Source organism: Akebia trifoliata, chromosome 3 (genome assembly GCF_017979445.1).
Source record: "Akebia trifoliata isolate Shusen 1 chromosome 3, ASM1797944v1, whole genome shotgun sequence".
In the NCBI taxonomy this organism is placed as follows: Eukaryota; Viridiplantae; Streptophyta; class Magnoliopsida; order Ranunculales; family Lardizabalaceae; genus Akebia; species Akebia trifoliata.
This window is the reverse complement of record NC_141377.1, coordinates 44,807,742-44,825,908: the sequence shown is the minus strand read 5'-3', so window position 1 is coordinate 44,825,908 and position 18,167 is coordinate 44,807,742. Positions and strand designations below refer to the sequence as shown.

The following is an 18,167-nucleotide window of genomic DNA, read 5'->3' as shown; positions in this document are numbered from 1 at the left end:
AAACTGATTTTTTTTCTTTAATAAGCAACAGTGCCACAATGTGAAAAAAGCCCATATTCGATGAACAAGCATTGATTTTTTTTTTTACAGGTTGAAACCATCAAATTAAATGAGGATGGGAGAAATTTGATATTGACTCCAAGTTATCAAATTTGGTGAACATAAAAAATTTCAATGACCCTGGGCCATATAAATTCGGTTTCTAATATTCCTTAAGTTCGGTGTAGTGCTCTTCAAATAGTGGTGATTCCATGTTGAAAATCAAAATCTCACGCATCAGCCATGCAGTGAAGATCAGATTTGTCCAAAAAAAAAAGTTATTTTTAGTCCGATCTTTGACCTTTAAAATGAACAGTTACTGAACTCCAACACTTCAACGAATGGATTTTAATGTCTTTCCCAAGTGGCACTCTGTCAACCATCTAACCGCATTATAGGGAACTACATGAACAAAATACTACAGAGGATCCGGTCCCTTTCTTTTACTTCTTTCTTTCCTTTTTTTCTCATCTATTTTGATGTAATCTCAGAAACCAACAGCATGCACTTTTGATATTTTCTTGACTCTCCAAATTTAAATAGGTATGTTAAATAAGTAATTAACACTTGAGGAGAGTCAACTCAATTGAAGGTTCAGTGTTGTCCATTTGCCAACTTTGTCTTCCCAGGGTGAACTCTAGGCTAGGCAACATTTCTGAAGATGCCAATGAGCTTAAATACAACTTCTCCTTCTCGTTGCGAACCATGTGGAGGCCTGCCCCATGTTCGTCGACCTAAATCATTAGATTCAATAGGGTAAAAAATTAAATAAATAAACAGTGCCAAGATAATAAAATCCATGCTTAAAATATCATATAAAGCAATTAGTGGAAATTAAAATTAAGAATCGTGATAATCTGACTTAGGCACGTGGCATACTCAATCAACACCCCTTACGTGATAGGCTTAGGATCCGTAGATCTTCTCTCCTCAGGATTCAGAACTACAGTTCCCCATAAAAAAAAAGTGCAGTTTTGTATCCTGCAGAGAGCAGATTTATGGTATCTGAACCTGTCACCTCACAGGGGTCGATGGAGTATGCCATGTGCCTAAGTCAGATTATCACAACTTTAAAATTAAACTTTCACGGGTACTGTTTTATCAAAGACACGCAAATATAAATTCATTATGACCTAAAAGAAATTTACTGAAAAATTGAAAAGGCTTGAATCAAAATCATAAATGAAATCTAGTGCCTTACCTTGCTTCTTCCCTCTACTGGTTTGAAATGGGGATTGTTCAGTGCATTTTCCTGAGTTTGGCTCCATATCGATGACAAAGATCCTCTACATTCAAGACTGGTGAGAGATTCAGGTTAAAGATTAGAAAAGTAAAGGTTCATACGAGGTTAATAACCAACTCTACTTAGAAAATGCATACCCCATCATGTATAAGCAAAAATATGCAATTTGATCATAACAAAACACGTATCACCTCAAGATTTATATTGAATAAGGTGGAAGCAAATCTAGTACAAAATAATCTCGAAAAGAATAGAGAAGAGTAAAAAAAATGGAACCTTGAGACGAGATGTAATCTTGATGGCACAAATCCTAGAATTTGATAGTCATGGAACTAAAAGATCATGGAAAGGATCGTGGTAGAAAAATAACAAAAAGAAACTACCTACTTAGCATTTAATGAAGGTAGATCTAAAATTAATTGCAAGGGATCTAGTTTGGAGACTTCTTTCAATTCTCTTGACTTAAGACTTATTTGTGACTTAAGCGTCGGATATTCTTTGGTAGGTGCACACTGATGCTCGAAGGTGATAACAAAAAAAAATAATCAGAAGCAAGCCTTGGATGTGATGTGGGACATTGGTGATCTCGAGGTGTTTGTGCTAGACAAGACGAAAAAATCACTCCACACCATATATTTTATGAATTTCCCAATAGTTTGAATTTTGAAAAAACTTATTGTTCTTTTTCCCAAACCAAATTTTACTGTCTATTACAAAGGTAAATAAGAAGAGTTCGGTTAATCGGTCAAAGTATATATGGGAGTGTTAATATCAAGACCTGGGTTTAAAACCTGCCTCACCTGCAAATTATACATCATTAATCTGCCTTGACCAGCAAAAAATAATAATAAGAAAAAATTAAAAAATTGTACCACTTAGCATTATTATTTTGAAAAATATTTATCTAAAGAACCGTAATAAAATGGCTCCCCCATGGGCATACTCAATTACCTCTCCTGACGTGACATGTGCTGGAACAGTAGATCTTTACTCTGCATCCCCATAAATATGAACAGTTGTGTATCCCAAGGAGTAAAGATCTAGGGTTCTAACACATCCCATCATGGAGTAAATTGAGTAGGCCACATGGGAGTCATTTTATCATGACTCTTTATCTAAAGGTGGTACAAAGTGAAGGAAAAAATTTCATGCCAATGTAAAATGACTTTAATGTATGACTCAGTTAACCAGAAAGAGTATTAAACTAAGGAGAGGTTAACCTGTACAAATAAAGAAGCTATGCAATAGGACCAATATGAACTAAAACATCTTGATTCAAAAAGTGAAGAATGTTCTCTCCCTTTAGCTCATCAAAATAAGCTGAATAATTTACCTAGAGATTCCCACAACATTTGATAGTCTACATGTTAGGTAAATGTAGGACTTATCCTACTTAACAATCATGCTGCTTATATTGAAAAATATTATGAAGTACATCTTTTTCTCCTTCCACAATCCATACTTCAATAAATGAACTAGCAGGATCATTTAATAAAGTTTGGTATGTAAACCCATTAATTCCTTTTTGTCTTAGATTCATCTTCTCCAGCACTACATGAGCAAAGTCAACAAAATCCAACCAACAAACAACATTAAATATTCTTATAGAGGCCCTAGGCTATAGTCATCGACAACCTATGTTGTGTCATTATCTATCATTAACATATAAATAACTCCAACACTAATTTCAACACTATCTAAGGCACGTGTGAATATTTTGTGTTAACACAACACACGTGTAAAATTTTGATTGTATATGTGTGGGTTGATGCTTTCATTTGAGACTCCATGACCATGTAATTTACAAGTTCGGATAATGAAGAATAAGATATGAAAATTATCAAAGGAAGTGGTAATGAATGGTGCACACACCTATAAGATTTTGGTAGTGGGGTTGCTGCTGATGGGTTTAGAGAATTAGAGCATTTGATATCAACTTTCTCGCCAGATAATCCACTTTCCACCTCAACAATGACAGCCCTCTGATTCAAACCCATATCTGTCTGCCCTTGACTTGCTACATTCATCATACAGAGAGCCATGGTTTGTGCTTTGTCAGAAACCCAACAAATAATTCACATGGATGAAAATAGGAATATTTAAGAAAAAATTGACTTTTGACAAATTTATGATTCCCGCTCATTGTTCATTTTAATTATCAAAACATGAAAGATAACAAATTTGGAGGTTTAGGAAATAGTCACTTCGATTTTGTTATTGTTCTGATTTTTTTTTTATAATGAAAACGTGATCATTCACTTCTTGGCATTTTGGTAATTAAAATGAACAGCTAGCCGGAATCGTAAATAACTCATTTTCATCCCGCGGAATATCAACCATTTTGTAACTGATAATAGAAGATGTGCCACACTTAGATCCCAAAACTTTGAACAAAAATAAAATAAGATAAAGAAAATTAGTGGTCTTCAGTGGGGAAAATCAAAATACCTGTTCCTTTGTCAGTGTTCTTCACTGTTCTATACATCTGCATGAATAATCACATAAAAATTTAAAGAAAGTCCACAATATTAAGATTACTCCTTAGATGCCCTTTTGTCATTACCCCTTGTTTTCTACACCCCACTAAAACAAAGCCTAATACAAAAATAGATAATAATATAAAAGCTACAATAGTCTTCTCTAGATTCAAACAAGTGAAGATTGCTTCTTCTATTAATCTCACCTGTAAGTGACTCTTCACATGAGCTAGTGTTAAATCCTTCACATTCATCAACTCCAAAACTGATTTTGGTGTTGCTCCTAAAAAAATAAAAAAAAGATTTAGTGAGGCTAATATATAACATCGTTGTGGAAGGAAAACAAAAAATGGCATAAAATTAAGATATATTCTTATCTATGTTTTTAATTTTATTTTATTATGACACAAATAAGTTAGTGATTGTGAGAAAATAACTTTATTGAACTCGTTGATGATTATATTAGCCATATATACTGGGTTTATATTAGATTCGAAAGAGCCCAATATGGAAAATCAATCAATCCAAATCTAATCTATCTAGCTGAACCTAATTGATTCTAATCTAAATCCCTGAGGTATCTCACAAGATGCACTTATACAGTGGATCTCAAAAAGAATGCTAATTATCTTGCACCTATCTTATCTCTATCAAATCTAATTAACTTATCTATATATGTAACTTAATTCCTGCTTTTTCCCTCTCTTTTTTATGGGTTCATTTTACAGTTTTACTCACTCTCATGACCACCAAGGAGCTCCACAGCGTGAACAAAATGCGCGTGAAGAGTAGTAGTCCATCTCATTCTAGGAGCTCTGATGCTTCTCTTGCTTCCACTACTCATTCTCGAATATCTCTTAAACTCACCACCATATATTTGAGGAAGGCTAATGTGGTGAAGGTTGCCTTGTAGTTGCAGTGGCGATGGATTCAAAGTTGCAGTCATGAACCCAAGACTCAAAGTGGGTTCTCCTTCATCCCTGTGAAGATAAGAAGCTTTGTCTAGGTGGAACATCCCATTTTCATGGCATATATCGCTACCGCTACTACCGGAGTCCGTTGTCGAGCTTCTATCGCCATAGAAAGCTCTCTTCATCAATCCTTCGTGTCCCACTTCTTTAACTTCAGAATCTAAAATTGATGGAGGGCTGATATGGAGAGAGAGATCGGGGAAAGGGGATGCAGTTCTCATGATGTTGGAGCAACCCAGTTCAAATCATGCAAAAAAAAAATCTGTTTGGATTAGATGAATAAGCAAGACCTAATGAGGTAAGTAAAAGGTGTAAAATAAAGCAACAAAGACAGGAAAGAAGGAATGGGTTTGAGAGGAAAGGGAATGAGAGGAGAGACAAAAAGGAGTGGGTGAGGGTTGTGATTATATCATGAGTGGTTTATGATTTGCACGGTTGATTGAGAGAGAGAGAGAGAGGAAGAAAGAAAGAGAGACTAGAGAGAGAAAGAAAGAGAGACTCTAGATAGGGTGTCATAGGGTTAATAGATATCAACAGATAGTAAAGGAATTGCAGAGGCTCTGAGTCAGAAAAAAATGCAGAAAAGAGAAAGAAAAAGATAGTTTTTGGGATGAACCCACGAAGGAAAAGAGAACGAAAAGGGGAAGAGGTGTAAATTAAGGAAGCAGAGGTACCGTACCACCTCCCCACCTAGAGAGAGAGAGAGATGTTTCTATTTCCTTATCTTTATAAAGGGAAATGAAAAAGGAGGTGTAGGAATTAAATCATGGGAGTGCAGAGAGACTAGTTGGAATTCGAGAAAACAAAAAGGGTAGTGTTCTATGGAAGGGAATTGGGTAGGCATTTCTCTCACACACATATCAACAGATGGGGTCCCAAATAAATTCCTTGATTTTTTATGTTTGTTTTCCTTCATTTTTTATGTTTGTTTCCACCCCCATCTTAGTTTAATTTCGCTTTCCTGAACTCAGAATATTCTCATTTTATATATTTTTTTCAAGAAAATGAGGATTGAGTCTTGGGTCATGGCAGGCCAAAATTATTTGTGTTCAGCGCTTGGTTATTTACCTCCAAGTCCAAACATGGCATTCACATCATTTGATAGTTGGAAATTATTTTACCGAGTGCTATGACACCTACTTTTAGCTTGTTCACCTCCTTTTCCAATAAATCATGAAATTACTCGTCACACCCACTTAAAAAAATGCTAATTTTTTTGTTCGATAGGAAGATTCTATTTGATAGGAAGCTACTGAAAATTTACATTGCAACTCAGTAGGATCCCACCCAATCCACCAAAAATGACTCAGTAAGAACTTATTGATTGGCGAGTTCTCAGTAAGAACTCAGAATATTCTCATTTTATATATTTTTTCAAGAAAATGAGGATTGAGTCTTGGGTCATGGCAGGCCAAAATTATTTGTGTTCAACGCTCGGTTATTTACCTCCAAGTCCAAACATGGCATTCACATCATTTGATAGTTGGAAATTATTTTACTTAGTGCTATGACACGTACTTTTTAGTTTGTTCACCTCATTTTTCAATAAATCGTGAAATTACTCGTTACACCCACTTAAAAAAATGCTAATTTTTTTGTTTGATAGGAAGATTCTATTTGGTAGGAAGCTACTGAAAATTTACATTGCAACTTAGTACGATCCTATCCAATCTCCCTAAAAAGACTTAGTAAGAACTTACTGATTGGCGAATTCGGTATTGACTAACCCAATGAAGCTATGTTTGAATTTTTTTTTTTTTTTTCCACCGAGATTTTCTAACAACTATTACATTATGAGTTGAGATTTCCACGAACATTACAAGTTCTAAGAGTGTTGCTTCTTGTACCATAAAATCCTAGTTGAAACCCTACTTGGTACTTATGTAGGTTCAAAGAAAAAGAAGAAAATGAGAAAGAGAGAGATATGAATAAGAGTGAAGAAAAGGCAGAAGTGAATGAAGGAGGAGGAGGAGGAGTTTGAAGAGAAAATCGAGATTCGGTAGGGATGGGTGAAAGCAATAAAGTGGATGAGACGAGCAAATAAAGTGGGTGTCACTTATTTTACTTGTCATCTTGAAATTAGAATCCTAATTTATATGGGTCCGACTAGCTTTAGTCAGTGAGTATTTCATCTTACTAAGGATCCTTGGGCTCACCTTGTGGCATCCAAAAACTTGATTTGATGCTTCATGGTTGTAGATGACAAAATTCTATGAACTTTAAAAAAAAGAAATAAAAAAAAAGTTATTTTTCACCATTGAATTTCAATTTTAAGTTTGGGCGTTATGCAGAAATTTGGTAACCGTCCATTTTCAAAACCATGGATCAAGCTCAAAAGAAAACAAAAATTGAATTTTTTTTTTTTTTTGGATTTGAGTGTTTCGATGAAACTTAGAATGTTGTGGTGTTGGATTGTTGATGTGGTAATCCATTTAAGCCAAAAACGTTAGTAAGGCTTAAAATATTTACTATGGTAGTAAGGAAAATGTTTCTCAATATCAGAATCAACTTTATCTCAACCATTGGATATATCAACTCATCAAATAATATATATATGATCTAGTGACGAGGACCATCCCACCCACCCATGTAAAATTTCAGAAATCACCCTTCCAAGCATCGATGGAATTAGGTTATGGACAATTCTCTAGAAGAATAGCTATATATCTATGATGAAGATAACTATGAGATCACGATCAAAGTCGAGCAATCCCATATCAAACAGTGTTGATCTCATGATTGCCATTTTCTAATCATACAGGCATCTAGGTAATTGCCCATAACCTAATTTACGATCAACAGTTTTGGAGAAGTACAAGGTCAAGAATCTGAAAATATAATGAAAAATAAATAATGCACTAATAATGATTAGATTCGAGGCACATAATTGTTGTCTTTAAGATCCTATTCGTGCCCTAGCCCAATGTGAATTGAAGTGTGCAACATGGCTCCAACGAAGTCTCTGAGATAACAAGCCCAATCTTTTGATAATAATTAATCGAAGAATTCTCCAGATAATTCAATCCATTTAAGTACTAGGAACTAATGGTCTGGTAGAAGAGTTTGATATGTTTGTGTCACAAATATAAAAATAAAATAAAAAACTAGATTTGAGCACGTTGATATGTGCCAATGGATCTCCTGTCTTAAATCCTAATACAAATATTCAAACAAACATCATGACTATTTTCCTTAAAAATAATAATTTGAATGGCTCAGATCATTTTAGATTAAACTTAATAGTTTAAGGGTGAGAAATTACACTTGCTCTATCAATTTGGAAAGTTGCTTCTCTTCCTTGATCGACAGTCAACACATTTGAGCATGGTTAAACATATATGACCATTGATCTGACAATTATCTTGTGGTCAAAATTCTTTGATTGGTGATTATATTGATTGTTAAGCACCAACGATAAACCCATAGTAAAGGACACAAGCATGCAAAAATATTGTGCCTTCACCACCTAGCACAAATATAGTTTCTCGTACTTAAATAATTAAAGTAGATAAGTGGTGAGATATATATATACTTAATTGTCTTCTGAGATAGTTTCCACCTAGCATACAAAGGAGAAAAAAAATTTGAAACCAATTTTCTCGCCTAAAATGAAAGAATTGATTATTTTAATCCCCATTTATTATTATTTATTTATTTTTGGTGATTTAGACATGCTCCTCCACTTTTTGGTCAATATTAAAGATAGTCCCTCTCGTGTCTTCAAATTAATGGCATGCCCTCCTTATCTAGGTCTTCTTCTCTGAGATCAACATAAATGATCTAACTAAATGCACTTTGGTCTTCAACCTCTACCTAAAAATCCCTTGATTTTCTTCAAAAACTAGTCATCTTTAATGTACTATTTACCTTCATTTTCAACATGATTGAGGTTCTATTTTCTTCAACCATCAAACCACAAGAACAAGATGTATGACTGCTCAAGAAATAGATATTTGGATTGAAAACTAAAGAACTTTTAGAAGACATTCAAGGAAAATTGAAGATAAGGTTAAAATAGTTTAGTTTAGAGATTACCAACTTGAAGATGATGGATTTTTTAGGGTAGACTCTATCTTCATCAATCTTATAAAGATCCTATCAACTTCTACTTGCAAAATCTCAACAAAAGTAATAATACAGGATTTTGGTGGAAGTAGAACAATGGATTTTTTGAAAAGTTAAGTGTTTTGAACAAGACATTGAATATCATATATTCAAAATAAGATTGAATAGGTTAACAATAATTTACTATACAAGTTAAGATGACGTGTTTCATGGGAGAATAATCATGGGGTTTTGCCTAGAATTGAAAACGTGAGCATTTAAATAATTTCATACTCTGGAAAGGAGAAGAAAAACACTAAGTTTAAGGGTGGTTTCATTGCCCTATAGGAACAACAAAATAAGGGTTGCGTCGGAGTCTGTGGCAAAATTAACGCTAGTTTCTGTGTGTCATGCATGGCACAATGCTTTGGTGCTCCTGTGGCACATATGGATGCAACCTAAGCTAAGGCATATCCATTCCATATGGGTCGGGATAGCCAATACTCTGCATGGGGAGCTTCCAAGGATGCCATTGATTTGACCCACATTGGATGTATAACAGGGGTATAGTAAGTGTATATAGTGAACCTCAATGTCCCACGGGTAACCCAACATAGCTTTCTCGCACTAACACAATCTCGATGTGTTCCCAATCGCACACAAGAACTCAAAACAACCCCTTCCATGATCGCCTCAAGCCGATCTTGGATTGAGCCGTGATATGCCCATGAGATGGCATGTGTGACCATGGGGGGGCACTACAACATTTTTTATCTACAGCGATGGATTTTTCCACCACTACAGGGTATTTTTTCTGTCGGTAAAAGTAATTGCGGCGAATGAGCAGAGGAACTAAGATCCGACGTTGTTGCTTCGGCCACTAAATATAGCAACGGATAACTTGTTCCGCTCTAAAACCTAACCTCGAGGTAAATAAGTGATCCTCCTTAAAGAGGATGTTAAGTCTTTTAACCATCTTTATATTAAAAGGAACCGTCAAAATTTGAGGCGAGTCATGTTGGGCTTTATGGAGTCCCAAGCACGCTCTAAAACCTAACCCAATTGACGAAAACAACCAAGCATGCTATCAATATGAAATAACAAAGAGCAACTCTAATATAAATCACAAAGTGGAAGGGTATCTGTAAATCACCCTTTTTTTTAATAGAGTAGAATAAATAAGGTTTGGGAGTCAATAAAAGCCATCAAAACATTGAGGGGAGGGGAGGGGAGGGGAGGGGGGGGGAGAGGGGGGTTCGATTACCCTCACACTACCCTTGATTTTGAGATTAATTTGAAATCTAATCTACTCAAGCCTAAACTCTGCATTTTTTTACAATTGTCATTTTAGATAGTCAGAGCCCTCTAAAAGCACCCCAATGCAATCCACATCAGGTTCTCTACTTTGAAGTATTTTAAAGAGTGGAAAAGAAAGAGAGGTAAAAAAAGTGAGTGAGATTCTCTCTCTCACTCTATCCCTAACTATTAGTCGTAAAATCAATGACAGTTGGAAATCATTTTTCTATAACCGAATTTTGTGTAAAATTTATAATTAAAATATTGATGGAGAGCCATTTTAACTAGTATGGTTGGAATGCAAACCCATTGAATAAGTAAAATGACTCTCCATAATAAAATGCTTAGCAAGTATGGCAATTTATGTTAGAGTTGCTCTTATAAGATTAACTCAAGTGTTAATAACATAACTTAGGTTCAAAACCCACATTCACCTATTAAGTAGTGGCCATTAATCAAGCCACGTATGATCTTTACTAAGTCCATGACATTGGGCTCCTTATGATAATATTTTTAAGAAAATAAATAAATAACTAAATAATCTATAATAAAAATAAATAAATAAATAAAGTAGCGTAAAGAAGCTTTTTTAAAATAAATAAATTTGTACATTGCGACTAACCCCAAGGAATACTTTTCAAAAGAAAATTTGACGTAACAATGACCTGACAATATAAAATCAGGCTCAATTGTCTTTCGTGAACTACAACATCCAGATCCATTCTCTATTGTTCTTTTCGAAATATATATATATATCAAATTAAGTAGCAAATCATACAGTATATCAGATATCTCGAGCGAACTGTCGATACCGCGACACGTGAGAAATTTCCTCGAAAGAGGATTGTAGCCCTCCTACTACTAACTACTACTACAACTCACTAACTAGGTTGTTAGTTGAAGAAAATATCGAGCTGTACACGTGGGAAACCCTATATATTTTATACATCTCGTGAGAAATAAATTACGTAGGGAATATAACGCGAGAAATTGTCAGCGTTGTAGGAGTGTTCGGCGACATCGGGATTACAGAACCACATGCAACTCACCATGGCCCATATAGACCATCAGCTAAGACTCCAACCCTTTCAACGGCTACTATTTGTCCTCTCTCCTCCAATATTCTCTCTCCGTGTCCAAATATTCCCCCTCCCTCCCTCATGTCGAGGCCCACGTGGCATTCATAGGACGGTCGAGCTCAATAAACGTTCCTCCACGTGCTAATGTCACGTGAAATACGGACTTGACCCTCTCTAGGTGATAGTCTCTCTCTCTCCTTGTAATCTTGTTTTGGGTCCCCACCAGAAAAGAAGAACCAATGAGAGTGGGTGCGTTGGGAGTTCAAAAATTAATGGGAAGTTTTAAAGTAAAAAAAACGTTAATTAATCAATTTCGAAGCAGTGGTCAGCGGCTGATGCGCTCTAGATTCTCCGGGAAATGAGAATTTTCATCCTATCTTTTTTCCTTAATAATTAAAAACTTTTAAATTTAAGGAAAATGGCTTAAGTTTCCTTTTATTTTATTTTTTAAAGGTACGATTAATGCGTTAAGATTCATTCAACATTTTGATGATCAAACTAGTCAACGCGTCTGTCCCTCATTATTTACCTCTAATAATGTTTTTAATTACTATATTTATATTCCATTTCCCATTACATGTGCTTGCCTTTTGGGAATCTTCCACCTGATTTTTATTTTGGTACAAGGTTTCCAATAAATCCTTTTATTTTTTTTGGTTAGATTTGAGGATAATCCATATAGACATGGCAAGATAACATGCTGTCTTATATTTTAATAAATTTTATTATGGAATTGAAGGATGTATAACTTTAGGTAGGATGCCCACTGTAACTATGACTTTTCACTTCAATTAATTTCATTTTCCATTTATATACCATCTCCTACTTATAGGATGCAATGCATGAAAGTGTAGTAATTAGACTAATTTCATCACACTAAAATAAATTAAAGGTCGACTTATGCTTTTTCTTTTCTAGACAAAAAAGATTAGAAACCATTAATTAGAACGTGAAGGTGTGAATACTCTGCAATTTTGTAATTTCAATCAACCTAGCAAACTGGCACGCAAAGCCTTAGACACGATAAATATTATAATTATTACAATAAGAAAATATATGAAAGAATATATTTTCTTGAAACAAATAACTAGCCATAGGCACAAATATTATGCTTGGGAGCTAGATTCTCGATCTTGGACAACAAAAGTTATTGGGTTTTATTTGTCCTTTGCTTTTGGCTACGAGAATTTTTTTGCTCACAATGCTAAGAGAAAATTTCTATCCTACCTACAATGGAAAAATAAAATTTTCTCATCGAATCAACTTATGACATTAAAAAACATGATTTGATGTCGTGGGATTGTAGAGGATGAAATTCTATGAACTTTAAGTAAAAAAATTCAAATAAACTTATATTTTTCCATTGAATTTTAATTTTAAAATTGGGTTCTTGGTATTCGTCTATTTATAATGCCTTGTATCAAATTCGAAAAAACTTTATTTTTATTCTAAGTTTTTCATGAAATTAGAAGGTTATGGTGTTAGATTGCCAATTTGTGCTCAAAAACCCTTTTTGATGCTTATGTCATTTACGTCACATGTTAAACATCTGTTGTGCTATGAGTAAAAAATCATTCTTATGACCACTTACTAAAATCAAAAATTAAAAGAAAAAAAAAAGAGAGAGGGGTTCAAAAGAAAAGTTGCACTTTCCAATTTTTGGATTCTATCTTCAACAAGTAATTAGATAAAAGAAAAATGCTGAAGTAACATTAAAATTAACATTGATTCTCAATTGCTGACGTGGATGTGTGTACAAAATCATACATGCTTTTCATCAAGATACAAGTGAAAATCATCTATGACTATGGTTACACCTCCACATCAGCAATGTAAGATTAGGAACCAATGGTTAGAACGTGAAGACAGGTTTTGAACCACGCTAGTGGTGTGAATACTCGCAATATTGTAACTTCAATCAATGTAGAAAGCGGGCACTTTCAAAGAAGAACTCATACTTCATGGTTGTATGAACTTTAAATAAATAAAATATTTTAAAAAAAAAGTTATTTTTCAATATTTAATTTTAATTTTAAATTTGGGCTCTCAACGCCTTGTATCAAGCTTGAAAAATTGCCAATGTGGGCCCCACAACACTTTTTAAGATTTCATAAATATGTGGGTAGAAGACGTGTGAGCGGGAGAGAGAAATGTTCTCTCTATTATTTAATGCTTATGTCATTTGCGCCACATGTCAAACGACTATTGTATTATGAGAAAAAAAAAATATCACTCTTTTGACTACAATCTACCATCAAGAGTCAATAATAGGTCAAAAGAAAAATTACTCTTACCAATCTTTGTGGATTCTATATATCCTCAACTGGTAGATAGAAGCATTCGTTATACTTTTATGAAAAATAGTGTATTTTTTAAATTTATGAAAAAAATATTTTTGTGATAATTTTAAGATATGAAATTAATAATTAATTTAAACATCCAAAAAATTAATAATAGAACAATCAAAATATTGAGATAAAAACTATAATATAAGAAAATATAATTTAAAAAGAGAGAAAAAAAAAGGGGGGGGGGGTGATAAACATTTGAATGAGTGAGGCTAGTGTGACTTCAAATCTTACCAAGTGTCATGGGGCTTACATGGACTACCATGTTGACCAAAATAACACCAAAGTGGTCTATCGATCGTTCAAGGTTTCGATGAGTTTAAAAAAGATTAAAAAAATTCTTTGAGTCTGATTAAAGACTTTGATAATGGATTGTCATCAAACTCCCAAATTAAAATTTTAAATTTAATGGTAAAAATTACTCTTTTTATATAAAAAATAATAATATTTTTAAAGTCTTGAAATTTATATCCTTATGACATTTTATCGTGGTTTTGAACACCAAAAGAAGGGGTGGTCAGGAAAGCTTTCTAACTTTGTAAAGAAAAGACAAACAAATTTATCAGTAAAAAAGTTCATTTAGATTTCACAGAATCCAACATTAATCAATCAAAAAATATTGCATTTATTGAAGGCAACCCTAATTTACAAAAATAACCATATTAGAGATACTATCAATAAATTGAGTGTCATATGATTGGTAAATCCAGGATTTTGTGAAATTCCTAATTGACTTTTTTATACTAAAAAAAAAAAAATTCGTAAGAATGTGTTTGAGCATTTGAATTGGGTTGAGATTATTTGCACACACCAAAAATACTTTATGTACCCACTTGACCTTAAAATGTTTAAAGAAAAAATCAAATTTACATATTTACCCTTTTTTAAAAATTCTCAATGTAGACACTCTAACATATCGGGAAAAGTTGATTTCTGCTTCTTTTCTCTCTCTATTTCTTCATATTCATCTCATTTTGAATTAATGAAAGGTTGAATCAATGGAGATTATATTTTAGAATTTTTTTAAAAAGTTATCTTCTCGATAATTTTTTGACAAATTCTATTTGATAATTTCAAACCAAATTTGTTTTAACAAATTCGATTTGTGTCTATCGAATATTACTAAACAAATTCAATATATACCTAACTACTGAATAAAACTTTCAATTGACCATTATAAAATCGATTTGGTAGGTACCTATCAATCATTACAAAATAGATTCGATCGGTACCTACCGATCAAATTTTTTTCATATAAATGACTTCAACTCGATTAAAGATATTTGGGTAAGAAAAACAAGTAATATCAAATCTAAAAATCCTTATTGAAATCTTTTTAAGTGCAAAGAAGAAGAAATAAATTTGATGGGCTATGTGATATGTATATAGAGAATCGAGTTTAATAAAATTTATGTGTTGAGAAATTTTACATTTTAGAGGTGTTTGTTGAGTAAGTGGGTAAGCAAATATACGCCTCCTTTGAATTGCTATGTAAGTGATTTCTTTACATCACGATTTATTCATATTTTTGGATTTTCAAAGCCCCTAACTCTCAACGTGATCCGATGCACTCCTAGTCGTATCCAACAATTAAACCTCTCTCTCTCTCTCTCTCTCTCTCTCTCTCGGTTGGATGACGTTCATTACCCAAAGAAGAGTCACCTATATAGAAATAGAAATACGGTCAAACCTTAATCAGTGTTCAATAGAAATTAAAAAAAGCACATTACTTGCTTTTGTTTTGTTCCCATGTCGCCAAACTTTTTCTACACACAAATTAAAACTTTCTATCAGCACTATCATCCGTCAAACCTGTCCTTAGAGCTAAGGCCTATCTTAATGAGGCAACCCTACTCTACCATCCCTACCCTTACCCCTACCCCTACCCTCAACTCAGAGACCTGTATCCTAAGTCTCTTAGCTATTGGTACAGTATGCAATTGTCAAATTAAAAGAACACAATATATGAGACTCACATCACGAACCCCACGTATTACGTGATTCATCTGCCTCCACTCTCTCACTCTGCCTTAAATTCTTGTACCTTGTCTTTATATTTCTCCTACTTCCCTTACATTTCTTGATGTCTGTATTATCTTACACTTCGCACAGTGTAAAAGATAGTCCCACATTACATGATGACTATATAAATAAGTTTATTTTGTGAAGATGAGTTAGGCCCATATGTTTTTACAATCTCTTCATCTTAATGCATTTAATTAAATTAATAATAATAGATATAGAATTGAACCGTAATGTTATTGTCGGCAAGGGTTTGATCTCTATTTTCATGTTTAGATCATTGGATATTCATTGAGATTCACAAAACATTATGAAGCATTCCATTCCAGCAATATTGATGTTCACAAATGTAGTAATAAAAAAAAGTAGTAGAAATTAAGTCAGAAATAATTGACTTTATGTGAGCTGTGACGAGGGAAGGAGGTCAGTGGGTCACCTTACTTCACTTAAGAGAAGCAAATAACCAAGTACTGGCTTTTTTACATACTTACCATCCCTCTGTCTCTCTCTCACTTAGTAAGTTTTGAAGGAAGAAAACCACGGTACCATCTTAATGAGAAGATGTTTATATATATTTGTCAGAGAAGATTAATAGCCGATTGAGGCGCACTTAGTTAAATAAAGAAAGGGACAGAAAATACCGTACATACACTAATGATCCTGTACTCTACTGATTAATGTAGTTACCCATCTCTTCAAATATTTTGCACCCCACGTAGTGCCATGCTATTATTAGCATAGCAAAGCTGTCGTAACTCCTGGATCACTGAAAACTTAATTGTCACACATCCCAAAGTAGAAACGTATCACATCTTTCTCATTCACTGACTTTAACTACGTACCTAAAAGCAGAGTGATCCTATTGGCACATCAACTTTTACTAATAGAACACCAACTCCGTTTGAAACTTTCCTAGGATTAGTGTGTCAATAGAAATTCTCTAAAACTTTTTTTTTTTTTACAAATTGTGATCTTTTCTTTTTTTTTTTATAACTTTCATGAGATAAAAGCCAGTGGATTTTCATGACTAAAATTTTGGACCAATGATGATGGGCTATATTTGGGTGGTAAAAAATGACACGGAATTAATATGTTTGGGTCAAGTCTAATTTGATTTGAATCTTAATAGTGTCAACTGTTTAATATGATTATTAAATGGGTTGGATTTGGGTTAAGGATGTCAATCCACTAAAGCCATTTTGACATGTTTAATTATTATGTCATTAACATGTCATTTTAAAACATGAAACATAAGACGTATCTCAAATATCTACAATTATTTAAGATTTTTTAAATTTATCTTTTTTCACTAGAAATTTTTCATGATATACTATTTTCAAATTATATAAAATATAAAGGGTGATTTTAGTTATTTTTCAAATAATATATCGTTAGGTTTTTTATTTAGAAAATAAGAAAAAAAAATATTTTCCTTACTAAATTATTTATCTCTTTATATTTATGTGTTTTTAATTTGAATTTTCATTAAGATTTAAAGACTTGTAGTATTTGATTCCCAATATAGTGATCTATGTGAGTGATGTAACTTAATTTATGTTGATAGATATTGATTTATGGTTGTGTGATTTTATTTTTAATAATGATATTTTATTTTTGGTGGTGGAAATAGAACTTATTTTTTCAATTAAGATTATAATTTTATTAAACAGGTTACACAAGTCGAATTAGATTAATAAATGTATTAGGTTTGGATTTAAGTTTTTGACATGATTATTAAATAGGTCGGATTTAGTAAATTTTCATAATATCCTTCCCTCCACACAGCCTGATCTAACCAATTGTCACCCTTAGGCAAAACATTCATGGGTCAATTGGGGAAAAGAGATCTTAGCTTGTATATTGAAGTTGAACGAGGAACCCTTAAATAATAATAACTTTATTTTTAAATTGGACACTAAACTAAGCTCTCACTGTATTAAATGATAATCTCTTCTTTTCTCCATTTGGATCTTTCTAAAACAGTATTGGAGAAAAGCCATCTTTTGGTTGGCATGCACCCCTTGATAGAAAAGAAAATGAAACCCCACTTTAATTCTTTAACCCTTCAAATGCATCTAATTACAATTTATGTGTTGCTGCATTTTATTGCAATTTGGTGCCAAAGAATAGGGCTCTTACTTCTTTAGAAACCCAAATAAAAAGGGAGAAATGGAAGGGATGCATTTATTAGAACAATTAAATTACTATCCACACTCCAAGCATCATATTTAATTTTATTATAGATAGTGGTGAGACCAGTTATACTTCATGAGGCTAAATGTTGAGCAAGAAACATCATGTCAATATATTGAGTGCACAAAGTATAGAATGTTGGACACAAATAATGAGAGATATGAAGAAAAAATATTAGAAGAAGATATTCTTTGGAGTGCTTCAAGATTCAATTAGAATGATAATTCTCCCATGCTTCCAATATAAACCGAGAGCACTAAAGGCTCTAGAACAAAAATGTATTGAAGATATAATAAAGCGCCAATTATTGTCAATACTTTAAGTTTCAGCACAATCAAATTGTGCCTGAATCACCTTTTTTTGGTACAATCACGATTAATGCCCTTTTTTAACAATCATAACTAATGCCCAATTTATTTAATTAAATCGGAGTAAAATATCCTTTCAAGAGACAA

General features: G+C 33.2%; 1 protein-coding gene across 1 annotated transcript; it reads right to left on the bottom strand.

The window, feature by feature from the left end:
* Positions 1-418: 418 nt before the first annotated feature.
* Positions 419-5,422, bottom strand: LOC147407274 (putative transcription factor KAN4). The gene is made up of 6 exons (XM_086432831.1): positions 4,498-5,422; positions 3,966-4,042; positions 3,731-3,767; positions 3,155-3,299; positions 1,241-1,337; positions 419-773 (listed from the first exon to the last, which is right to left on the bottom strand). Exons 1-6 carry the CDS (start codon positions 4,949-4,951, stop codon positions 600-602), a joined length of 984 nt encoding a protein of 327 aa, XP_086288957.1. The 5' UTR covers positions 4,952-5,422; the 3' UTR covers positions 419-599.
* Between the last annotated feature and the right edge of the window lie 12,745 nt (positions 5,423-18,167).

Excerpts from the sequence above, each read along its gene's own strand:
- LOC147407274 (XM_086432831.1), bottom strand. The coding sequence starts at position 4,951 with ATGAGAACTGCATCCCCTTTCCCCGATCTCTCTCTCCATATCAGCCCT. Across the intron at positions 3,768-3,965 it reads ATGTGAAGAGTCACTTACAG|ATGTATAGAACAGTGAAGAA; the intron begins GTGAGATTAATA and ends TTATTCATGCAG. Across the intron at positions 3,300-3,730 it reads GAACACTGACAAAGGAACAG|CAAGTCAAGGGCAGACAGAT; the intron begins GTATTTTGATTT and ends TGATGAATGTAG.